This window comes from Manis pentadactyla, chromosome 15 (genome assembly GCF_030020395.1).
Source record: "Manis pentadactyla isolate mManPen7 chromosome 15, mManPen7.hap1, whole genome shotgun sequence".
In the NCBI taxonomy this organism is placed as follows: Eukaryota; Metazoa; Chordata; class Mammalia; order Pholidota; family Manidae; genus Manis; species Manis pentadactyla.
In genome coordinates, this window is record NC_080033.1 from 751701 (window position 1) to 777203 (window position 25503).

General features: G+C 56.4%; 1 protein-coding gene across 1 annotated transcript; it reads right to left on the reverse strand.

Annotated features, from left to right (window-relative positions):
- Positions 1–1614: 1614 nt before the first annotated feature.
- Positions 1615–25393, reverse strand: PRR12 (proline rich 12). Its single transcript, XM_036885477.2, has 14 exons — positions 24787–25393; positions 23174–23286; positions 21988–22149; positions 18629–21903; positions 17504–18170; positions 15185–15609; positions 9371–9487; positions 9003–9136; positions 8183–8655; positions 4391–4516; positions 4191–4288; positions 2947–3093; positions 2748–2843; positions 1615–2593 (listed from the first exon to the last, which is right to left on the reverse strand). Exons 1-14 carry the CDS (start codon positions 24870–24872, stop codon positions 2447–2449), a joined length of 6066 nt encoding a protein of 2021 aa, XP_036741372.2. The 5' UTR covers positions 24873–25393; the 3' UTR covers positions 1615–2446.
- Positions 25394–25503: the final 110 nt, after the last annotated feature.

A 25503-nucleotide genomic window follows, 5' to 3' on the forward strand; every position in this document is an offset into this window, starting at 1 on the left:
ACAAGCCTGCCTGGTTAGTGTTGGAGCTGGGATTCAAGTTTAGGCAGTTGAATTCCGAAGGCCAACCACAAGGTTATCTTGCATCTGCCCCCAAAGGGATGATACTGTCCCCAGCGCCCACCTTCTGCACAATCCATCCACTTTCTATCCCAGAACTCTGACCTGGGGCAACACCAATCTTGGAATCTTTGGCCCCAATCTGACGTCCTAGTCCAAAACCCTGAAGGTGCCACTCCCTCTCAGAGACTGCCCACCTCCAGTGTGCTACAGGCCACGGATCAAGGACACTGATGGTTCATCCTCAACCCTCCTAACTCCATGATTCTAGAAAGTCCATAGTCCATCACTGACTCCCATTATGGTTCTATCCAGCCTCTATTCTGTAAAACCAGGCCTCTAGAATAAAACATCAGTGACGGTTTAGGCAATATCCAAAGTTCTAGAATGACACAGGTTCTTCAATTTCACCCAGTAGTGAACCAAGAAGGCCGATGACCCACCCTTCCACCTTACACTGTGTCTCTACCCACTGACCAGCCATCTTCAATGCTGACGCCAGGGTTCTAGAATACCACCAGGCCATCTTCGGCAAGTGTCCTGGCTCTAGAATGACAACAGCTTACTTCCGGCTTTATAGGGTGGTTCTAGAATACTGTCAGTTGACCTCCAAAGTTTTTAACACTCTTGTTCCAGAACATTGCTCTTCAAATTTGAGCGTTAGAATCCTTCCAAGATTTTACCAAAAAGTGGATTCTGGCTCAGTAGATGTGGCAAACTTGAGAGTACATTTCTACAAGTTCTTGGGGGAATCTAAGGGTGGCGATCTTGGGTTACACTTTTGAGCAGCAGCAAGGCTCAAGAATAGGAATCCAACCTCAAGTCTGTGTGGCCACCTCACCTGCCGGTCCACTCATGACCTTGTAAGCTTCAAGGTTCAGAAACACAGACCTACCCTCACATCTACAGTACGGAGACAAGAGAAAGCTGGGCAGCTCCCAATACCTGTCACTGCCTTTATGGCTTATAAATGTACTTCAAAATTCCTGTACTTTTCCCTTCACCATATAGAGCTTAATTCCCCTCTTTCTGATGGCTTAAGGACTCTCCTCTAATCAACGGTGTGGGAGAAGCAATGGTGTGTGACGCCCTTATAAACCTCATAGCCTCCTCTGTCTGTTGCATCATTTGCTCTGGGGGAAGCCAGCTACGATGTCATGAGGACACTTAAGCTGCCCTATGGCAAAGTCCACGTGCCAGGGAATTGAGGCTTCCACCACTGGCCACGAGTGAGCCCCTTCATGAAAGATCCTGCAACCCCAGTCAAGCCCATGCCGGCCCCTGCTCTGGCTAACAACCTGTCCAGTAGCACCCAGTTAACCAGCTCCCAAACTCCTGAGCCTTAGAAACCATATACTGATAAATATTTCTTGTTTTAGCTCACTAGATTTTGGGGTGGGCTCATCTGTCACCCAGCCAGACCTAACAGATACAATGACCCCGGCCCAACCACCTCCCTGGGCTCCAGAAAAGTTATGTTCCAGTTCTAGACCCTCTGCCCACGGCCCCCCTGGGCCCACCCAGACGCCACAGGACAGAAGCACTCCAGCCGGCCAATAAAGTGTTTGCCGTTGGGTTTTCGTTTGGCTGGTTGTGTGTACACAGTGTATACAAGTTGAGTTGTACAGAAGCCCAAGAAAGAGCAAGGGACAAAAGGGTGGTGGGGAGGTGGGGGCAGAGGGGGCAGAGAGAGGGGGAAGGGAGAGACTGATAAAAAATAGAACCACATCCAGACGACAGTGGGATGGGGGTGGTGGTGGGGGGGCAGACACAGACAAATCGCAGTAGAAAAGGAGTGGGAGGGGCAAAGGGAGGGGACCCTTCTCCCCCTTCTACCTCCCCAGCCCCCTGCCCCAGGTATGTACAATAAATAAGATTAAAAATAATTAACAAGATGCGTTTTCCCCCTCCCACCCGATGCTGAATGCCCTGGGGAGGGAATGGCCCTTTAGCAAAGATCTTGGCCTGTAAGGGACGCTTGGGGGGGAAGGGGTCCCCCAGCTCTCTGAAGCCACCCCACCCCCCTCAACCATACATAGACTTTTCCTATACATTATGTACAAGGTGGAGGGGGCGGGGGTTATGGCCGTGGAGGGGGGATTGGGGCAAGGCGGGGAGGGAAACCGTTACTAAATAGACATTTATACATATATATAAATAATTTCTCTGTACACCGGACAGTGGGGAAGCATGGAGAGGGAGTGGAGAGGATTAGGGAGGTGGGGGAGTCGAACTCTGAACCCTGCCCAGTGGGGCAGCGTGGACACACCCTGACCAATGACACCCCACCTTCCCCAATGACGGGGCCCAGGGGTTAGCTCCTGAGGACACAGTTCTGTCCCAATTCTTGGTTCAAGGAGGGGGTGGCTCCCCCCAGGCCAGGGTAGGGTCAGCCGCAGCGGCTGTGGGCCTGTGCTTGGGCCAGCAGGTCGCTGAAGGAGTCGAAGAGCTGTTCCAGCCACGGCTGGTTCCGCATGCACTGCTGGACCACCTCCTCCTGGCCCAGGTCCTCAGCACCGCCCTCGATGGCCAGGGTCTGCAGGGATTAAACATGGAGCTGGGGCAGGCGGCCGCCAGGGCCTGGGGATCAGTGTCCCGGGAGACCGAGGGCCCCAGAGACCTGGGTCCAGCCAGGGAGAAGCCCAGCGAGGGCAGAGACCCGGCGCGGTGTGCACTGCGGGTGGGCTCACCTGGTCCCGGCAGCGCAGGAAGGTGTGGTACTTGTAGTGGTGGAGCGAGTGGTACAGCGTGTAGTATCCTGACTTGTCCAGCTCGACCTTGAACTCCTGGGCAGCAGTGGAGAAGCCTCAGCTCCACAGCCTGGCGCTGGGCGGCTCTTTGTCTCTCTGCCCTCCCCCACGCCGCCCGCCCCCTCGGCCCCGGCCCCACCTGGGCTCGGACCACGCTCCTCTTCAGCTTGCTGAGCGTCTTGCGGTTGTACGGCTCCCCCGCCGGCCGCAGCCGCACGGCGCCCTCCTCTGGGGAACCCTCCCCACTCGGCTCCACTTGCAGCTGGGGGAACGTGTGCAGGGCGTCCTGCGGGAAGCCGACGGGTCAGAGGGCAGCTCCTTGGACCCACACACCCCAAGCCCACCACCCAATTCTTAGATCCCGAGTTGTCAGATGCCTCAATTTCCCCCAAGTGCAGATCAGGAGAGACACACAGGAGTCTTGGCCTCCTCAAAGGACAGAGCCTAGCCTGCCTGAGGACCCTTACAACGTGCTTCATAGCCTGGCCTAGGATTCTCAGAGCCACCCTAAAATCCAGAATCCAGGGTAACACCTCCCAGGATTCTCAGACCCGCCCTAATGTTCTATAATGGAATTCTGAACAAACATCCTACCCAGACTTCTCAGAGCTAGAGTAGTCAATTCTAGAATTCCCAGTCATGCTAACATCCTACCTAAGGATGTTCTAAGACCAAACTAACATTTTATCCCTTCTTTTCTGCATTGGACTAACATTCCACCAAGAATTTTCAGAACCAGCCTAAAATCCATCCCAGAACTCTCAGGTACACTAATAGCCCCCAGAATTTTCAGGGTCAGACTAACACTTCATCCCAGAATTGAGTCTCCCTAACATCCTCCCCCCCCAAATTCTCAGCACCACACGAACACCCCCACCAGAGGTCTCCAAGCCAGATTAACATTCAACATTCTACCCCAGAATTCTCAGAGCCACCCTAATATTCCATCACGGAACCCCAGGCCATTCCAGAAAGGAAATTACCTAGATGACTTAATACCGAAGCCTGAGAAGGCTTAACAGTGGAGAAGCCATCAGAATCCACTCAGCTCTCTGCTCCAGGTTGACGCCCAGGTACAGAACGCCCTACCTTTTGTCCCCAAACTGGTACTCTGAGATCTGCTGGCCTTCCCAGCAGCCCAGCCCGGACCTTCACAATGACCTCTCCACCTGTCCCAGTTCTCCTCCACTTGGGCCTGAGGGAGGCCCAGAACCCAGAGATGTTCCCAAGTCCCTCAACTTTCCTCCTGGCCAAGCCCTATGCTTCTAGCTGCCCCTCCAGGGCCTGATGCTCTGGGGCCCACCACAGTGGCTGACACGTACATGTCTCCTCCGTGCCTGACCTCGGGGCCCCAGACCCCTCCTGCCTAGGCCCCCCAGGCACCTGCAGGGCTGGGCTTAGTGACAGCCGCTTCAGGACTTTCTTCTTGTGCTCATTCAGGAGGCCGTCGATCTTACGCATGGGCGGGAGGTACAGTTCGTCTGAAAGACAAGGAGGGGATGTAAGACGAGCTTCAGCCTCCCAGTGCACTGGGACAAAGAAGGGCCCAGATCTGGGGTCTGGGCCCCAAGTCCTTAGCTTACCATGTGTGTCCTCCAGGGCCTGGATCATGTCCGGGTCAAGGGCTGTGCTCACCAACATCTCCACGTAGCTCCGGTACATCTCTCGCATTGCCCGGGTCTTCAGCAGACGCCCCGGCATGGCCCGCTCTGGGGAGAAAATGGGATTTGGGCTCATTAGTCCAACTTCCTCTGAGACCGCCTGGGTGGCAGAAAGTGTTCTAGGCACCAGGGACCTGGAGAGAAATCCCTGTTCTCGGAAGGTCGTCTGCTGCAGAGACTGGGCCCGAAGGGCAGAGTCACAGGCACTGCAATGAGCTCAGCCTGGCCGGTCAGGGAAGGCTTGCCCAAGGGCCCGCAAGAGCTCTGTCTCGAGTGACAGGGAAGAGCATGCCAGGCCAGAGAACTTCATGGCTGCCTGGTTTGGTATAGCTTCAATAAAGTCTAAAGCAGCAGCATTGTTTCCAAACCAGTGAATCAAGGCCGAGAGATCAGATCACAAAGAGTAAGATTAAGGGAGGGCAGCTGAGACTACCCAGGTCAGCACAGGCCAGCCCCACACAGGGGCTCCAGCATGGGGCACAGAGGGCAGGGTGGTTTCTGGTGAGCACGAGGGAGCCAGGGGAGAGCTGTGGGCAGGCAGACCTGGGTAGAGGCCACGCTAGGGACAGACTGGAGGGGTGAGACCAGAGGCCTGGGCACTGGACTAGGTAAGAATGGATGAGTCTGGAGCAAGACTACGGCGACAGACCAGAGAGATGGACGGGGAGGGGGAGGGGGAGCAGAAGGGCTGGCATCTGGGCCTGGGCTGTGGGGAAGAGCAGAGGGCATGGAGCAGTCAGGGCAGGAGGGGTAGGACTGGGGACATCCCAGCTGGAGATGAGAGGGAGCAAAGGATGGTAAGAGAGGGTCTGGCTGGTGACTGGTTCCCGGGGGGGCTGCCCCTGCGATAGGGAGACTAGGACAAGTTCCTCGGTGGGATCAGGAGGGAGGGCGCCTGGGGGAGACCCGGAGGGCAGCCAGGGGAAGAAGCAGTTTGCGGCTCACGGGGAAGCTACAGAGCCTGCCGAGTGCAAGGTGTAGAACAAGAAGCAACAAGGCCCGGGATGGGGCCTAAGACATCATCATCCACTTGATTTACCATACGGAGGGTCCTTGGTGACCCTGGTGAGCTGTTTCACGGGGCCAGAGTGACCCCTTGCCAATGGAAGTCAGACCCTGCCAGGCTCCACCCCAATTCTCCTATGGCTCCTGTCTCACTTAGGTAAAATCCTTCCAGTGGGGCCACAAAGCCCCAGGCCCCTCATCCCACCAAGCTCTGGTCCTGCCACTTCCCCGTCCTCACTTCTCACCCTCTCCTCTTACACACTCCAGCCTCTGGCCTCCTTCCTGACTCTCAAGGCATGCCTATCCTGGAATGTTCTCTCCCTGAAAAATAACACCACCCCAACCCTGTTACATTCAGATCTTTGCTCCAGCCCCATTTCCACAAGCCTTCCCCAACTCCTCCTTCCCTGAAAGTACCACCTGCTATCCCACTACGATCCTCTGTACCCATTTACTTTTCTTAACTACTTTGAACTCTACCTAGCCTTTCTTTGGTTTTTCTTATTGTTCTGTATTCTATCACATATTTATCTGATTGACATCCCCAGCTAGACTGCACACTGCCATGAGGACACACATTTTTGTCTATTCTGTTCACTGCAGAGCCCCTCGTCTGTGGCATATAGGAGGTACATAATAAATGCCTGCAGAAAGGGGCTCAGGCAGCCAGACAGCAGTGAACTAAAGGAAGAGGAAGAAAAGACATCACTGCAGCCTCTTTCTAGAAGTTTCACTGTGCACACAAGAGAGAGCATCAGCCTCTACCACCGGAAGGGCTATGGTCTTGGCCAAGCAAGAGGGTTGGTTCTGAGCCCTCTGGGCTGGGTGAAGCCTTCAGGATATCCAAATATGAGTGTGGCTCACCCTGCCCTAGGGGGACCCCCTGGTTTGAATGGGGTGAGGAGACCCAGACCCAGAGAAAGATACTGACCCTTGGCAGGGGAACTGCTCCCTGGCAGTACAGTTTCCCCCAGTTTCCCAGGCTCAGAAAATTCAGGGCTGTCCATATATGTTCATAGCAGCATTATTCACAGTGGCCAGAAAGTAGAAACCCATATGTTGCTCCATGGGTAAACAAAATGTGGTAGATCCATGCAATCGAGTATTATTCAGCCACAGAAAGGAATTAAGTACCAACACATGCTACAACATGGATGAACCTCGATAACATTATGCTAAGTGAAATCAGCCAATCACAAAGGATTACCCTTCATATGACTCCACTTACATGCAATGTCCAGATCACACAAATCTACAGAGATGACCAGTAACTCTCAGGCTACATTAAAAGCCACTGAATTATACATTTTAAAATTGGTGAACTATACAGAATGTAAATTAGATAATTTAACTTGTGTAAGAAAGAAGAAAATTGAGGGCCAGAGGTGGAAAGACGCACAAATCTGTCTGTTAAAACCAACCTCCTTTGTCACCCCTTCCCCATTCCTTTAACTGCTTCCGCCTGGCGTGATTTAGCTCAGCCTGCCCAGCTAAAAGACTACATTTCCCAGGTTCCTTGGCAGTCAAGTGAGGCCATGTGACCAAGTTCCGGCCAATGGGACAAGACAGACAGGAAGGCAGGTGGAGATCCCACCATTCCCCAGCCCTTGTGTTCTTTCCTACTAGCAGGACTGCAGCTATGGGGCCGCTGGGCTGCCTCCGACCCCGTGGTTGAGGAAAGCCTGGTGGGGGAAGTCAGAGCAACAAGAAGGAAAGGAAACTTGAGCCTTGGACAACCTGGCGAAGAGCCTCGTATTTATTTTCCATGAACCTCCCACCTACATCAGTGCTTTAAGGGAACAAGAATTCCATCTCTCCTATTTGACTGGCTGTATATTTAGCCTCTACCCCTGCACTATACCTGGAAAAGTATGTGACCTCAGGCAAGTCACATCAACTCCCACCGCCTCAGTTTCCTGGTCTTTAAAATGAGGTAACTCTATAATAACCTGTCAGGGTTTATATGAAGATAAAATAAGCCAATGTGTAAAATGCTTAAAATGATGCCTGGTAAGCTACTTGATAAAAGTCAGCTGTTACACTTATTATATATGTGCATATTCATTTGTTGTTGTTATTGTCATCACGTATGACCAGACATGATCCTCAGCAACGGAGCTCACACCAGGTGCTCACTATAGGCAAGTACTCTCCTACATGCTTTTATTAACCCATTTTACAGGTGAAGTCACTGCAGCACAAAGAGCTGATGCCCCTTTCCTGGAGTCACTCAATGAGTCACAGGGAAAACCACCATCTCTGGGCCTCCACAACAGACACTGCTCCTCCAGATTCCTCTGCCCTCAGAACCTGCTTATTCTGAGACAAAACTGCAGTGTTGAAGCACAGAGCCCAAAGTTCCGCTGGCTGCATTCCAACGCAGGTAGGATGGACCTCCCAGCCACGCGGCAAGCTCTTGGTGCCTCAGTTTCCTCGTTCTGTATGTGGGAATGACAACAGTATCTACTTCCTAGGACTGCTATCAAATTTAAACAAGTTCATACATGTAAAGAACTTGGATGACAGAGTGACATCTAGTTAGGTGCCACGTAACTGACAGCACTATTATTTTCAATGAACTTATCACCGTTACTACCTTGCTGACATCACCTGGAGCCCTCTGGACAGCCCTCACCCATGCCTCCTTCTGAGGCCCAGAGTCACCTCCCCAAGCCTTCCCACCAGCCCTGTGGCTGCCGAGGGCCTCACCATCCTCGCTGGGTGCTCCAGGGGATGACTCTGAGTCCGAGGAGCTGCCCGGTGGGCCCCCACCCGCCGAGGCATTGCCCACTGCCTCCTTTAGCCACTTCTTCCTCTTCTTGGGCGGCGGCTCAGCCTTCACCTTGGTGGGCCGGGCCTTGGGCAGCCGGGGGGCTGCGGGCTGTCCCGTGGTGAGGCTCCTCTCGGGCCGTGTCTGCCGCCCACCCGAGCCCCGCTCGCCCCGCAGTGGCCGCTCCCCACGCGTCACCCGCTCCTTCTCCTTTTCCTTCTCGACAGGCCGTGGTGGGGCTGGCTTCTCAGGGGCTGGGGGCTCGGGCACAGTTGTCTCAGGCGTCTGCTCTGGGGGCTTCTCTGATGCTATTCTATCAGGGATCTCAAGCTTAGGAGGTGGTGCCGGGGCCTTGGGGGGAGGTGCAGAGCTGCCCCCGGCAGATGCAGGGCCCTTGGCCTGCCCAGAACGTCTAAAAGAGAACACAGAAGAGACTACAGGTAGTCAGCAGCCCCCAAGAAACCCAAATCCTCCTGCTGGAGCCATTGCCTAGCCCAGAGCTCTAGGCGCAGAACCAGCTGCCGTCTCACCAAGTCTGTTTCTTCTCTGAGTCTCTGTCCCCACCCCCAGTCTCTCTCTTTATCTCTGGGTCTCGGTCCCCTGACTCTCTCAGGGTCTCTTATCTTTCTGGGTCTCTGTCTCCCCCACCTCCGGGTCCCCCTCTCTTTGTCCCCTCCACCTGACTACTTTCCCTCTTGCATGTTCCATCCCTGTGCTTGTCGGCCCTGCCCACCACCTGCTTCCCGGCCCTCATGGTACCTGATGGGCACTGGGGGCCGATGCCAGGGTTTCCGAGCACAGACCCTCACATAATCCTTCTTGTTGACATTTTCCAGGAACTTTACATAAAGGCGCTGATACCGGTTTTTCGCATCCCCAAAATACCCCAAATACTATGGAGGGAAAGAGACATCCATGAACTCCTTCATCCACTCTGGCCACGTAGCCCAACACCCAAGACTCCCACCCTGCCCTGGGCCACCACAGCAGCTACCTGGAGCCTGCCAGAGGTGGAAACTCCCTCCCAGACATGCCAGGGGTGACTCACAGCCATGGGTGAAGGGGGCCCCTGTTTCCAGACACCCCACCCAGGGCCCCCGAGTCCCTGTTCCCCTCCACAGGCTTACATTACTGGTGGCACAGAATTGCCGCTGCCCATCCTTGATCTCTGGAGTGAACTTCTGCAGCAGGGCCTTCTGGACTCGCCAGATGGGTGGGGGCTCACGCCCCGTCTGCAGCGCCAGCTGAGGAGGAGAGCAAGGCCTGCAGGGTCAGCCCTCGTTCCTGCCCCCCACAATTAATTCCCAGTCCTCTGTCCTCCCTGTCCACCCTCTTAGAGAAAAGGCATGGTCGCCAATAAGCATCAACAAACATCCATCCCGCTGACAGATCTTTTGGCCTCCTGAAGCTTCCGGCCCTGGAGATACAGCTTGGGACTGGCCCTGGCCTCCTGCAGTTTACCTGATACTCAATCAGACTGTTCATTCTTCTCATTACGGTGTGATGGTGCAAATCTCCTGCATGACTCAAAGTAATGACAACCCCCAAGCAGCCACCCACCATTTTCCAGACACCATGGGAGGCCCCAGGGTGCAGCAGTGAGCACAGTCAGCAAAGCCTTTGACAGGATCTTCATTACAGAGGTAAGAAGACAGATGAGCAAATAAACAGAACAGGGCAAGGCTGTGGCTTATGCCAAGAACAGACAGGTGACAGGTTACCTGAGACCTGAGACCATTTATATCATTGGCCTAGCCACAGCAGGACACAGGGATAGGAAGGCCTCCCCCATCTCCACTCCCCCCTCACACAAACCCCTATCACCATCCTGAGGCTTATGTGCCCCCGGCTGGACGCTGGGAACCAATAGATGTCAGTCACACCCAGCATCTGATCTCGGGGAATGAGGGGCGTAGCAGGGGAGCCACACAGGCACACACACAAAATCACAGCACAAGGAATGAATGTGCAAATGGCAGATGCCCCAGAAGCCTAGAAAAATGACTTTGAGCTCCTTTGAATGCAAGAATGCTTCCTGGAGGAAGTAACATCTAAATGAGGCCTGGAAAGACCATGTCTTCCATGAGGGGCTGGGAAGTGCCTGGGGCCTGCCAGGGAAAGTGTGTGATAGCTGTGGGTCTAGAAGGGAGCAACATACAGGCACAGGTAAGTGAAGGATAAGCACATCATGGAAAACGTGCACAGGGTACTTAGATAACCCAGAGATGAAGGAAGGAAAGTCCCTGTAGTCAAAGAGTCCACAGTCAAATGATAAACAGGAGTCAGATAACTCCAGCTGATTGGTCATGGCTGCCCTGGCACCAGGCCCAGCAGGAGCGAACGCTGGGATCAATCAGTGATGTCTGCCACTGGTCGCTGGTTTAACACTGGGGCCTGTGGACCAGATATCTGCTATCTACTCAGTTTTGGGTCAGTTGTTTTCAGTTTTCACATCCGTGATTTTTCATGTCCCTCAGAGCAGAGGAGCACAAAGAAGGGGTCACAATAACCTGATGAAAATGAAATCCAGAAAGGGTCTTGGCAAAAGGAACAAGGGTGAGGCAGGGCGACACAGGGATGTAGGTGTCCTGTTCCCAAGTCCTTTTCCCCAGGCTACCACACAGTTCCCAGTCCTCCCTCTTGGAGGGAGCCAGCTCAGAGGCCAAGGATTGAAAAGCTCATTTCAGACCACATCCTGCCTGCTCCGAATCCTTCTAGGATCCCCAGTGCAGGCTCCACAGCCCGATACTGAGAGACTCTCCCTCAGTTTCCACTTCCTTCTCCTGCCCCTGCCCAACAGGACATCCAGACCCCTCAAAAGTTCAGCAAACAAGCCCCAGGCTTTCCAACTTTTTGTATACGCACTGCCCCCACCCCCCCCAGCAGGACTGGGTCTTCCCTCTCGATGTGAATATGATGGTTCCTGTTCTAATTCTTAGAAGCCTTCAAGAAAAACACCAGAGCACCCCCCAGTCACGGGAGATGACACCCTCCTCTGTTTCTGCCCATTCCCTCTCAGCCTCCCCTAAGGAGCCAGCTGATTCTCTAGCTGGACTCAGGTCCCTTGGCTCACCACATCCCAATTGGGCTTGGCATCCTCCCCCAAACCACTCTTCCTCCCCGGACCCCCACCATCCCCAGAGTCATCAGGCCCAACCCCCTGGCACCATCCTTGTCTGATGTCCAACCAGGGCCAGTCAGTCCCCAAGCCTGGTCCTTCCTGCCTACTCCTAATCACATCACTAACCACACCTACTTCCTCTTACTAGGGAAACCGTCCTGCCCACAGCCCCTGCCCCTGCTCGATGGAAGCCACAGCTGATTGGAGAAGACCTGACCAGGAGCAGGCAATCAATAGGCAAGTCACTAATCCCATCTTGGCCCCAAAGGCTGAGCTGGACCAGTCAGATCCTCTTCTTGGAATTTGAACAGTGAAAAGCTGAGACAGCGCAGTAAGCAGCAGGATATGACTAAGTGAGCAAAAAGCAACCGGCATGGTGTTAATAAAAAGCTGCAGGGTCCAGTAATAGGGGAGTCAGTGTCCCAGGACCGAGATGTAATCAGACTGACATTGAGCCTGGACACTTCCCCAGCCACCTCCCTGCTGGCCACGGGTCCCAGCAGTTACCAGACAACCCAGAGCAGACTTCCAGCAGGCACCCACTGACCTTACCCCAGCCTGATCTGGCCCCTGCTCACCTTCCCAGCTCAGCACTCTGTCCAGCCACTCAACCCCTGGCATCCCTGCACATCACAAGTATGCTGTGCTTTTCCTAACCACAGGGCTTTTGCACACCCTGTTCCCTCTGGAACAACCCTGCCCATTCTTCTGTCCATCTAACAAACTCTTATGTGCTCAGGTTCACATCCTGCTCAATCTTCAACAACCCCTGAAACCTGGGAGCTAGTATTACCACTCCCATTTTACAGGCAGGGAAGCTGAGGCAGAGACATGGCTAACCCTGCACTGTCTATTCAGCAGTCCCTCCCCACACTGGCTCTTGAGCATTTGAAAGGCAGCTGATCAGAATCAGTATGTCCCACGAGTGTAAAATACACACTGGGGTTCACAGACATGGCATGCAAAAAGGAACATAAAACGTCTTATTAACTTTTCCTATATTGATTACATGCTAAAATGACATTTTAAAGACACTGGGCTGAAGAAAATACATTCCTGTGGCTAATCTCACCCATCCTTTAACTTCTTTTAAACGTGGATACAAGAAAGTTTAAAACGATGTACATGACTCACATTTTTGTCACACTACTGTCACTCTACTGCCATTGTTGAAGGGCTAACTGTGGCCCATAGCCCATTTGTACAGATTTACAAAAATGGTTTCTATTTTTTAAAGGGTTGTAAAAAGAGAAAAAAAAGAACAGGTGTTAGAGACCCTATGTGATCTGCAAAGCCTCAAATATTCACTACCTGGCCCTTTGCAGAAGTTGGCAAAGCTCTTCACTCAAGGTCTGCCCAAGATCATGGAGATGAGTGAAAGCAAAACTTACAGGGCACCTTCTGGGCTCCCCCCAGCTGGAGCACACTGGACAAGCACTGTGTGAGCTGTAATGCCGACGTCCTCACAGTGCATGAAGGACCTACTAACATGAGCAGCCCCATCTTAGAGAAGAGGAAACAGGCTCTGGAAGGTCTGATACCGGTCCAGCCCAGAAGTGGCAGATTTGAGCCCATTAGGTTAACACCAAACCTGGGCTCTCAGTAGCCACGCTGCCAGCCTGCCGTGACTCCGGGCACAAAAACGAACCCCCAGTGTCGGCTTGAATGGCTCAACCCTGGGGCTACGTGTCCCCCATGGTAACACACACTTAATCGTGTTGTATTTTAAGCACCCAAGTCCTCGCCCAGCCCCCTCCTCTGCCCCATGCCAGCTGGGAGGTATCAGATAGCCCTGGCTCCAATCCCAGCTCAGCACCCACCAGCCAAGTGACTCCTTCTTTCTGAACGTGAACTTCCTCATCGGTAAATTGGGACAGTCACAGTCCCCACCCGAGCCCTGTTCATATGGCCCAGTGCTGGGTGCCCACCAGCATTTGCCACCATCTTTGTCAATGTTTGAAAGAATGTATATAGAGAATGGTTGAATCTGGGGCTGAGAGCATGGGCTCCTGGGGCCAGCAGAGCTGTGTGTGAAAGCCTGGGAAGGCTACTTTGCCTCTCTGGGCCTCAGTTTCCTTCCCTGTAAAATGGGGACAGTAACCCCTATAAAGAACAGTGATGAGAAAAACATGGAGACACCTGGTGGTGATGTTTGCACAGCAATGTGTGTATACTTAATGCCACTGAATGGCATGCTTAAAAATGATTAAAACTATAAATTTTGTGGTATGTACAGACCACGATTAAGAAGAGATCCAACTAAATTCTGAATGTGATGCACCCTAAGGCCTGCCTCTGAGGAGCTGGTGCCCATTTCTATCACTGCAAAGCAGCTGGCCCGCTATCTCCCTGCCTGTCCCAGGTTGGGAGCCTCTGATGTCAGGAAGTGAAAATGAAATAATGTACACAAAGCGCTATGGGGGTGGTCATGGAGGCACAGGCCAGGCCAGGCCAGGGGATATTCCAGTGACTGGTTGGATGGTGGGGACATGCGTGTTCACTTTGCTTTATAACTTACATCTCTCTTGTAATGTTCTTTAGTATGTAGCAAATATTACATTAAAAAGACAATATATGTGCGTAAAAAAAATACATCTGGATCAGTGGAGTGGGGCAGCGGACAGAATGTACGTGAGTGGAGAGGAGCCAGGGCCAGCCAGGAGGTGGCGCAGTGGAAACGATTCTGCTGGTTCTACTTCTCCGACGGTGAAATAGATTCCAAGCAATATAGGAAAAAGTATGTCAAGTTCATCTCGCAAAACACACTTAATAAGAAAGCGTAATAGTTACTGTCTTATAATTAACTCATCCCACAATTCCTGCATCTGTATTTCAAAAAAAGCATCATGATGAAATTAAACGTGATGATATACATACAGAGCCAAACAGGGTTCCTGTGCCACAGGCAGTACCCAGTGGGTGACAGTGACCAACATAAAGGCCTCAGCCTCCAGCATCGCCATCAGGGTTACTGCTTGCTCTACCTGATTCCCTCTGTCTGAAGCACTACATATGCACCTGATGTTACCTACCCATGTCAAGCACCTATCATGTTAATCCTCTGATCCAACTTGGTTCAATGAACCAAGTACAGCAAACGCAGGCAAACTTTTTCTGGAATGGCCAGACCAGAAATACCTTCAGCTTTGTGGGCCAACGAGGTTCCGCCCAAACCGCCCCACTCTACCATTGTATGGGGCAGCTGTAGACACTATATAAATGAATGGGGCAGTTGTAGGCCAATAAAACTTTATAGAAACAGACGGGGACTGGATTCGGTTCATAGGGGCCACAGTGTGCCAACCCCTGGAGAACAGTTAACAGGGAGCAGTGAATGGGCCAATCTCCATGAAGTAAGAGGTGGCCTAAGCATCCCCAAAATTGGCTATTACATTTACAGATTACGTGTGCCCGTGTATTCACAGGTATACATAGGTATGTTCTGTCAGCACCTCACGTTGGCACCACTGTGGCATTCTTCACAAAGCAATCTCCTCTTGGCTTATACCCTAAATTTAGGCACCCCTTAAGAACCGGCGCTCACCTGCTTTGTTCCTTACTGGAGTAGGAGCACCCAGAATATCTGCAACAAATGCTAAAAATTGTTTCATCCTATTTACAGGGAACATTCACACACACTGTTCCCGGCCGGCCACCTCTTACCAGCCCGGCCACACTGCCGACGCAGGGGTGCTCAGCAGGGGCCGATCTCCACCAGCGTTGCACCTGCAGCCTCAGCACCAGGCTGTCATCCAGCAGGTGCTCAAGAAACACTGGGGGACCCAGATCCCTGGGGGGTTTCTGGACACTGGGGACTCACTTTAAGGGAAGGTATGTCCTCGGCGCGGATGACAAACTCGTCGCGCTCCCGGAAGATGCCTTCCCCGCCGCTCTCGCCGGCCTCCTCGTCCGTCTCCCCGCACACGGCCGCTGTCTCCTGCTTCTTGGCCAGGTGCAGGGGCCGGGCGTCTGGCGGCTCGGGGTCGTCGGGGGACGGGGCGGCGGGCTCCTCCGGCAGGGCGGCGGCTGGCGGGGGCGGAGGTGGGGGTGGCGGGGCAGGCGGCGAGGGCAGGGCCGGCGGGGGTGGCGGCGGCGGGGGTGGTGGGGGCGGGGGAGGGGGTGGCGGCGAGCTGGGCACTGGGGCCACCAGCGGGGGTGGCGAGGGCAGGGCTGGCGGGGGTGGCGGCTGGGGCGTCAGGGCGGGAGGCGGCGAGGGCGGGGGCTTCTCTTCCAGCAGCGGCAGCTCTGGGGAGCGAGAGGGGCGTCACAGTCATGCAGGGCTGCGAGCCCCCTCCACCCCACCTCCCAGGATCGCTGCCCATCCTCCCCCGCAAGACCCACAGTCAATGTCAATGAAAGGCCTTCCCTGCCCTTGCAGGCGCCTGTGGGGGTCATAGCACACCCTCTTCCTCTCTGCACTCCCACATGCCTCCTGATGAACCTGAGCTCTTCACCTAACACCCATACCTGCCCCAAATCCCCCCCATCTCCACTCTTAGTCTTCCCCTCTTTCAAAGTTCCTGTCTGACCCTGCTCACCTGTCCCCTCCCTGACGTTCAGTATCATTCCTGTCTGTACTCACAAAATGCTCATGTCCCTTTAAATTCTCTCTCCAGTATCTAACAAGACTTCCATCCAGACTACTGCTGTGGGCCTCCCCATCTTTCCAGGCCTCCAAATACCCACCCTGTTCCTTAGTGTGATTCTGTGTCCCGAAACCATTGCTCAATGTACCCCCAACAAAACTGATCCTTCCCTGTCCCATCAAGACCCCTTCCTTGTCCCTCATCAAATCCACCCGCCCCTTGTCCCTACAGATCCCACCCTGACAGGCTGCCTAGTTCCCAAAGGCCATTCACCATCCCAAGCACCTCTTCTCTTGTCCTCGAATGTCCCTAGCTGTGCAAACAGCCCCTTCAGCTCCCACATGGCCCTCCTGCCACATCAAGTCTCTCCCTGAGACCCCTTCCTAGCTCCAGCAGCTTTTCTGAGCCCCTGAAACCTGTCTCCCATCCCTGCTTTTAATCCTGGAACGACTTAGTACCCTCACAGCCCTTATCTGGCTCTCATCTCCCATTCCTGTTTCTCCCAAATCCTCACTCATGTCCGCTGCACCTTTATCTCATTTCCCGCTCAGATGTCCTGTCTTCCTCACCCATGCCCTCCCGTCCTTTCCTCGGCCTGCTGTCCCTTCTAGGGATCCTTAACGCCCTCTCCTTTCTGCTAATTCTTCATGGGTTTTTGTAATACCCCCCTAATGCCTTGAAATCCCATGACTCCCGGTACTGCTTGCTCTCCAGTCCTGCGTCCAGGAGGCTGTGAGACTTCCAGCCCCTTTCAAGGCTCTCTGACATCTACACTCTCCCAACAGCAGACCTGGGCACACTGATACTCCCTCCAGGGCTTCTCATCTCCCCCACCACTTGCCCAGCCTCACATGACACCTTCTCACTCCCTATTTCCCGCCTTTGCACAACCCCCCAGACCTATCCACCCGCAGGAAGCCTCTGAGCACTCATCCCCCTCATGAACTGCCCCAAATACCCTTCCCCAAACCCCACCTCTTTGGTCTCCCAATGTCTCTGTTTCCCATCAAAGCCCCTTAAATTTTGTCCAAAGCCTCTCAGGATAGACCATCCTCTAGATCCCACCATACCCCCAGCCTGTCTCTCCCAACCCCCCCCAAGACCTGACTAGTCAACACTCCTGTTTTTCTTTAAAGCCCCTCCCCAAGTCTCTCGCTGCCCCCTGACGCCTTTCTGTTCTTGATCACGCATCTCTAACTCTTAGCAACTTCTCAGGTCCCATATCCCTCACCAATTTATAAGCTCTCTTAGCACCCTGTCACCCACCTGTCCCTGTCACTTATAACCTGCCTTGACCCCCAGCATTCTCCAGTACCCATTCAAAGCCCCTGCTAATCCACTTAGCATCTGTGCACAAATCAGAAAAAGATGCCCCTTTCTCAAAGCACTTGTTTGCCCTCAATCAGTTAGTTACCTTCGTAAACATGCAAATCTACATCACCTACAACATGACAAATATCCCTTAACCAGTGAAGAATCTGGACAACCACCCCCAATTACCCGAATAGCAGAAGCCCCTTGCCCCACCCCTAGACCACCTTCCCAGAGCTCACCGGGTGTGCCATTGCTGCTGGCACTGGGGAGCCCCGGGAGAGGGGGGGGCCCTGGGACCGCAGCCTCCGCCGCCAAGGGGGGCCCATCCGGGGTAGAGGTGTCCTTAGGCCCAGTGAGGGGTGGGTCATCAAGGGCAGAGATGGCTGAGGAGATGCTCTCCTGCAGGTCCCGGTTCTTGGCGACGGAGTCTTCCTCATCCGAGGAGAAGGAGGGCAGCGTCTCGAGGTTGCGCTTCAGTTCCTCGTCCAGGCGCTTACAGGGCGAAGGGCAGCCAAGCCCGAGGCCCTCACTCTCGGCTGCCTCCAGTGCGCCCCCCAGCCCAAAGGCACCGGCAGGTGGGGGGTGTGGCACAGCAGGGGCGGTGGGAGGCTGGGGCTGCAGGCCTCGGGCCGGCACCGAGGGTGGCACACTCTTGGGGGGACTGAGTGGTGGTGTCAGGCCAGCCTGGTAGAGCGGTGGGTGGCGCTTGCCTGACTTGAGAAAGTCCAGGAAGGAGGCCATGAAGCCTGACTTCATCTCTGGCTGCTTCTCCTCCACCTCTTTGATCTTCGCCTCAATCTTTTCCCGCGTCAGGCTCGAGTCCAGGCTGTTGTGGTCAGTGCCTGATATGGCTTCGCCTGATGAGGCTCCCAGACCCTCGCCAGCCTTGGGCACAGACAGCTTGATCTGGATATGCCGGCAGGAGGGAGTCAAGGCCCAGGAGTCTGGGAACCCAGCCCCCACCTTGCTTAAGATCTTAAATTCCCAGACTTACAGCCTACAGAATCCTAGAATTCATCTCAAGCCCAGAGACCCCTCCTCTCGATGCCACAATGACAGGACTCATTACTCACTGACCTCTCCTTGCTTACACAGCACAGGGGGCCAGGTCTCCAGACCTTCCTCCCACAAGGAAATCGCAGAACCCCCACTGCTGGTGCTTTAGGATCCAGAACCTAAGTACATAAGCTCCAACCCCTTGCCTTCCTCTTGACCTGGAAGTTTCAATCCTCAAATCTCTCCAACAAGAGAACCCTCAGGCTTATTTCCTCACAGGTTTTAGGAACATAAACCATATCCCCCACAACGTGGCCCCAACCCACCCTTTCTCTAAGACTCAGACATTGGGTCTCAAACCCCCTTACCTTAAGAGGCTTCAGAGGCTCCAGCCGAGTGACCCCTGCCTCCTCAGCTTTCCTGCCCCGACCGCGGCCCCGGCCCCGAGGTTTCTTGGCCCCATCAGTGGGCGTGGAGGCCGAGGCTGGCCCAGCAGTGGTGGGGACCTCCAGCGGCCGGATCCGGGGCCTACCCCGGGGTCGGGGTGGGCCATCACGCTTGGCCTTGGTGGGCTTGCGGCCGCGGCGCCGGGGGCCATCAGGACCCGGGTTGGGTGGACAGAAGTCAATGTCACCCAGAGGTGAGAGGGCCGGGCGGGAGCGGCAGCTGGACACCAGGTCGGGCAGGCGCCGGGGATTGAGGCGGATGTCGGCGGGCACGTCAGCCTTGTCCTCATCTGCCTCAAACTCGTACTCCTGGGCATAGAGCTTCTTAGGCGTCTGGAAGGGCGGGTCACGGCGCCGCAGCAGGTGGAAGGAGGATGTCTTGAGCAGCTTCTTTGGCTTGGTAGAGCAGAAGATGGGTGAGGTCAGGCCTCCCTTGGGCTCCGAGGCAGGCGGCGGTGGCGGGGGAGGCGGGGGCTGCTGGGCTGCCTGGTGCGGCCCACTCTGGATCAGGCCCAGAGGCTCCGCGTTGACTGTGGAGGGCAGCTCGGGCGGCTTGTTGGGATCCAGGCCCAGGCCCGGTGCCTCCGGCCCAGCTCCAGTGGCCCGACTAGGGCAGTAGGGCCCATAGGGGTCATAGCCTGGGGGGCCTGGAGGCGGCCCCGTGCCCGCCTTGGGATCGCTCTCGTCCTCGGGCGGCCCAGCCTTGCCGTAGTCATCTGCTGCCCCCCCGCCAAACATCTCCTCCATGGTGGGGAAGAAGCTGCGCTCCTCATCTTGAAGTAAGGAGTCAGGGAAGCAGATGGACGTAAGTGGCACGAAGCGGGGCGCCTTGGGGCCCTGCGGGCTGGGGCTGCGGTAGGCTCCCGAAGGATCCTTGCCCTCCGTGCTGGCTGGGCCCACGCCGGTGTCAGCAGGCCCTGGAGGTAGCGGCTCCAGGGCCCCAAGTAATTCCTGCATGGCGCCTGGCGGCTCCAGGCTCTCCTCAGGTCGTAGGCGGGGACTGGGAGCACTGGGCTCCAGGCCATGGCTGCGGAGGTGAGCCTCAAGCTGGAGGGGCATGGGTGGCGGAGGTGGGGGTGGCGGTGGGGGCGGCTGGGGTGCCCCATCACGGGGGGCGCTGGAAGAGGGGCTGGGGGCATGGCTGAGGACGGAAGGAAGCAGCTGTGGGGGAGGAGGAGGCAGCACCAGTGGGAGGTCAGGTCCCCCCGCCTCTAGGAGGAGGCCATGGGGGGTGGGCTGGGTGGGCTGGGCTGGGGGAGGTGGGGGGGGTGGGCTCTTTTGGAGGAATGCCCCCAGCTCCTTGGCACCTGCCCCATAGTGGACAACTGAGGTGGCCAGCCCCTCAGGCGTCTCGCCGCCCCGTTCTGGCCCTTTCTTCTTTTCTTTTAGCCTTCCCAGACCCAGCTCCAGGGCTGCCGTGGTACCCTCATCAAGGCTGGCGCTGGTACGGATGACACTCTGCAGATGGTACCTCTGGGGGTCTTCCTTGGCCAGCTCATAGGGTGTACCTGGCGGACCCCCAGCCCCGCCACTCCCCCCAAGTCCTTTGGAAGCATCTGCTGCCCCATCTTCGCCCACCAAGCCATCTGCCCCTGAGGTCCGCGGGGGGCTGGGTGCCTGCAGGAGGTGCTGAATGAGGAATTCCTCATCTTCTGTGCGCTCAGCAGGAGGCCCACCAGGGCCCGCCAGCAGCTCTGAGCCATCCCCCTTGCCTTTGTAGCCACCTGCTCCAGCTGCATAGCTGCTGGCTCCTGGAGGCGCCAGAAATGGGGCTGAGGCCAGGACCGAGCTCAGGTATTTGCCAGGGGCTCCTGGAGAGCCGACTCCAGGAGGGCGACCAGGGGCAGGTGGCGACTGCAGGGGGCGGATGATGTGAGAAGGACTGGCTTCTCCACCTGCCCCCAGGGAGCTAGGCCCCCAGCCACCTCCATGGCCCGAGAGTGCTGGGGAGTGGCCAGTACTGTAACTGAGTGAGGGGCTGGCTGTAGGTAGCCCCTGGGAGTGTGCAGCTGGCCCTGGGTACGGCTCACCCTGCACGCCATACAGCTGCCCCTGTAGCTGGTCCGGGGAGTAGCTCTGACATGTAGCTAGGCCAGGAGGCGGGGGGCCACTGGGGGCCTGCGGGGGGCCCCCTGAGTAGCTAGGGCCTTTGCTCAAGTCCTGTGCTTGACCCCCTCCAAACCCCTGGCCATAGGCCTGCGGTCCTAGAAGCCCTTGGGGCTGACCAGGGGAATAGGCCTGGCCTCCTGCTCCCCCAGCCCCAGAGGCCTTCCCAGTGGCATAGGCCGCTGCCGGCCCACCCAGGCTCTGGCATTTGGGTGTGGCAGTCGAACGGGGTGGTGGGGGCCTGCTGGCACCACTGGCAGCTGCTCCATAACCGCCTTTGCCTGTCTTGTAACCGGGCGACTGAATGATGGGGCGGTAACCTCCACCCCCACCCCCTGCCCCACCTCCTCCTGCTGCCTCGGGGCCTGCAGCCCGGCCTGATGCCCCAGCCGCAGCTCCACTGGGCCCAGCCTTGCTGGGCTCGCCAGCACCCGGCGAGGGCTCCCCACCGCCCAGGGGGCTGCAGGCCAAGTTGGCCCGGTGGCCCATGGAAGGGTAGCTGCCTCCACAGCTCAGGTAGTGCTGGAGGGCATGGGCTGGTGGCGGGGGCGGCGGGGGCTGGGCACTGGCTGGCCGCTGGTAGTGCTTGATGACGGTGTCCTGGCGGGGCAAGGCCCGCTCGGGTGGCGGTGGACCAGGGGCAGCACCCGAGAAGTTGTAGAGTTGTGGGGAAGATTGCTCAGCGGCAGCAGCGGCAGAAGAGGAAGCCAGCAGGTTGAACTGAGTTGGGAGGTGGCGGGGAGGTGGAGGTGGGTCTGGGGGGCCAGGGCGGTAAGGAGGAGTCTGGGCAGGGCCGAGACCAGCGGGACCCAGGACACCTCCCCCCGCCAGGCGCTCAAAGCCTAGCGAGGAGGGAACCGTGGGTGCCTGCGAGGGCTTCAGATGCAGCACGTCATGAGGGGATAGAAGCCCATTAGCTGGGGGACTGAATGGGGGGTCTTGGAGGCTGAGAGACGAGGGCACTGGGAAGGGGCGGCTGCCAAAGGAAGCCGGGTGCTGATAGGCCGACAAAGCAGAGGAGGATGGAAAGGTGCTGGAACCTGGCAGGGCGCCTGAGATGAAGAGCTCCGTGGGGCCTGGCGTGTGCATGGCTGGGGATGATGGAAGAGACCATAGGTCAGAGTGGACCACAAGCCAGCCCCTCCCTGGCCTTCCTGAACCGGCGCTGCGCTTACCTGTTTGCCAGGAAGGGCTGCGGAACTGGGAAAGGAGAGAGGAGGCAGAGGGGCCAGGCTGGGGGCCCCGGGACTCCAGGGCAGAGATGAGGTTCATGACGGAGGCGTCAGGCCCTGCTGAGCCTGCGTGGTGGAGGCCAGTGTCGAACAGTCCAGAAAGGCCTGGCCAGGGACAGGAGGTAGAGTCAGCTAGGTGGGCGATAGGGCAGAGTTGAAAGGGAAAAGGAAGAGGCCAAAAGCAAGCTGGTCAGGGAAAGGGCTGGAGGGAAGGAAAGGGGCAGACTCAGAGAAGAGAAAATGAACACAGCCAAACTAAGGAGGCAGGACTCAAGGGGAAGCAAGGGGAAAAGGTGAGACAGTAAGCAGGATGGGGTGCAATCCAATCATGATAACAAGAAGCCCAGGAGGGGGAAAGTAGACAAAGGACTAGAAAAATCCAGAATTGAAGTTGCGTAGGAGCAAAAGGGCATAGAGTTCTTATGGGGAGGTAGAGCCAGAGGATTTGGGCAATTTCAGCAAAGAAGGGGAAAGGATGGGACACAACTGGAACCACTCGGCAGGATCAGAGGACAAGTCCAAAGGGGTTGAGTCAAAATGGGAGGATACAGAAAAAAAAAAAGGTGGAGAGGAAAAAGGAAAACAGCCAACCAGGGGGATCAAGGATCAAATCGGACACAATCCAATCAGTAGTTCACTTAAGAAGGACGACGGCAGATCAGAGAAAAGGAACCAATCAGAAGTGCCAGAGGCAGGGCCAAAGGAAGAGTATAAGGCAGTAGGCAAATCTACGGAAAAAAGGGGAGGTCTAAAGAATCGTAGCCAATTAGTAAGAAAGGGAATCAGGAAGAAAGCATGCAGAGAATCGAAAAGCCAAGAGGACGGGCAAACCTAGAGGAAGGGACTGGGGTGGGCTGCAGAGAAGGAAAAGCCTGGAAGAGAAGGTGGGATTTGGGGGCTGAGGGGACAGGACCAATTGGAACGAAACAGGCGGGGCCAGAGGCAGGAGCGGACGAATCCAACGTATTAAGCAGGGACCAGCAGTCTCAAGGCAACCAATCAGAGGTGAAGTAGCAAGGGGCGGGCCAGGACACAAGGTACGGCCAATTAGGAGGGGTGGAACTTTCAGCAGCCAACCAACTGCCTTAGAGGGAGGGCCAGCCCGGGTGGGGCGGGGCGGGGGCCGTACCTGCAGGGTGGTGGTTGGTGGCATAGCTTTGCAGAGGGTGGGGGGCCGCGTAAGCCTGGCGGTGTAAGATGTCCGTCTCGGGGTGCGAGGTCCTGGAGCTGCCATAGACCAAGCTGGGGGTAAGGGAGAGATGTTAGAGTATCCAGCGAAACTGCCCTAAGAGAAGGGAACTCCACAAACTCCCCGGGGTGTTGGGGGAAATCTAGCTGACAGGGGGTTTATCCTAAGGAACCTTGGGCTCTAAAGAACACAAGGGAATCAGGGTACCCAACTAAAGAGCCGCAAAAATGGTGCCCACTCGTGCCCCAATAGATAAAGCCCAGATAATCTCACGTTTGAAAAACACAGACCCGCACAGGGATGAAACAAACAGAAGAGGGTTTAGAGTCAGAGAAAGTTGAAAATGAAAGGCAACCCCCTATGGAGCCCCCCACCCAGGTGATGATTCCAGGTCCTGGGGCCATGGACGCTCCCTTCTGCAGACACGTGGGAACACATAGGTCCTGAACCTCATGGGATGGTGCAAACCGAGTTGGGAGTAGCAGGCAGATTGTTCCCCAAACAGTGGGGGTGGGGGTGGGGAGGGGATAGGACTCCGGGAAAGTACCAGATACAAGTGAGAACATGTACACGGTCCGTCCCTTGGGGTTGAGGTTCAAATGCATGGGCCCATGCAAAGTCAGGTATATGTGCAAATGAGTATCTAGCTCACCCATAGAAAAGGAAAGGTACAGAGCAGAGTCTCACATGTAAAATCGTAACACACATGGGGTCATGCTCAGCCACGCTGGGAAACCCAGGTGTATGTTGGGGCGCAGGGGGCTTGGGGGACAGATGAAGAGTGAGGGTACAACACAAACCGCAGGAAAGGGCAGATTCACAGGTGAACAGACTGCCAGCTACCCACGTACAGGACCCACGCTCAGACATACAACCACACACCCGAAACATCCGAAATCTTCCCAACTAGCGGCCCCAAATCACGGCCCAGACTCAAGAGGTCAAACACTCCACTCCTAGCGATCGAGAATTCTGTCTTTAGGGGTGGGGGATTAAAGGGGGCGTGTCTCAGATGCCAGGACCCCCCCTTACACACACAACCCTTGCTTAGGAAGGGGGCGGGGCCCAGTGCCCACTCTGCGCGCGGAATTTCGGGGAGGGGGGGCCCGGGTGGCGCGGCCTCGCGCAGTCCCGGAACAATAGGACCTGGGGGGCACCCCCAGGTCTGCATTCTAATTCTCCTTGTCTTCCCACCTTTGCAAGAGCAGAGCCTGGGGCGCAGAGGGGGAGGGGTCAGCAAGCTGGGAATCCAAGAATGGGGGGAAATGCAGGCCTTGCTTCGCCAGTCCCTCCCACCTTCCCAAGGCCTTTCCGTCCAAAATTGTTTTGCACCCCATTTTTCCACTGCATCCCTCCCTTTGCATGCCGGAGCTGGCTTTGGTGGAGTTTGCAATTGCAAACTGGGGCGGCGGCGTCGTTGCAAAGCGAGGAAGGCCGCTCCCTTGCAAGCCGGAGGGGAGTTTGCGATGCACGCGTCGCCGGGCGGGCCAGGCCCGGCCCGGTTGGGCCCCCACCCCTTAGCCCCTTCTTCCAGGGCACCCTCGGCTCCTTACCTAGCTTTCGCTGACCTCTCGTAACTCCATCCCGCCCCGGCGCCGAGCGGGTCCCCGAAGCCGGCGCTGGGGTAGTTCCTGTCCATGAATTGGCCGCGGTGGAAATTGGGGGGAGGGGGAGGGAGGGAGGGAGGGAGGGGGGCGCGCGCGCGCTCTCCTCCGCCGCCGCTCCCTCCGCTGCTGCTTTTTTTCCCCTTCCTTCTCTCTCTCTCTCTCTCTCTCTCTCTCTCTCTCTGTTTTTTTCTTTGCAGCCGCCGAAGGCCCGGGAAGGCCCCGGGCAAGGAGGGAGGGGACAGGGGCGGAGGGGTGGGCAAGGGAGGGGGTGCAGCCGCCGAGCCAAGGAGGGGGGAAGGGGGGTTCCCCCTGGAGGGAAAGGGGGGAGGAGGGACCCCGCTGTCTCCGCCTCTGCCTTGGCGCTTGCAAGAGAGAAAGGGGAGCGCGCGCTCAGGAGGGGGCGTCCCGGGCGGCCCCGGGGTGGGTGCGGGCGCTGGGTGCTCGCTCTCTCGCCGCCGCCGCCGCCGCCTCCTCCTCCTCTGCGCTCACGGTGCAGCCATCTTTGCACAAGGCGGCTGGGGGAGGGGGGAAGGGAAGGGGGGCGGGCGGCGGGGTGTCTGGCTGCGCTCCGCTTCCTCCCACAATCCCGTGCAAATGCAAAAAAAAAAAAGACACACACACACAGCGCTAGCAGAGCCTGGGGGTGTAGGGCGCAACGTCTGT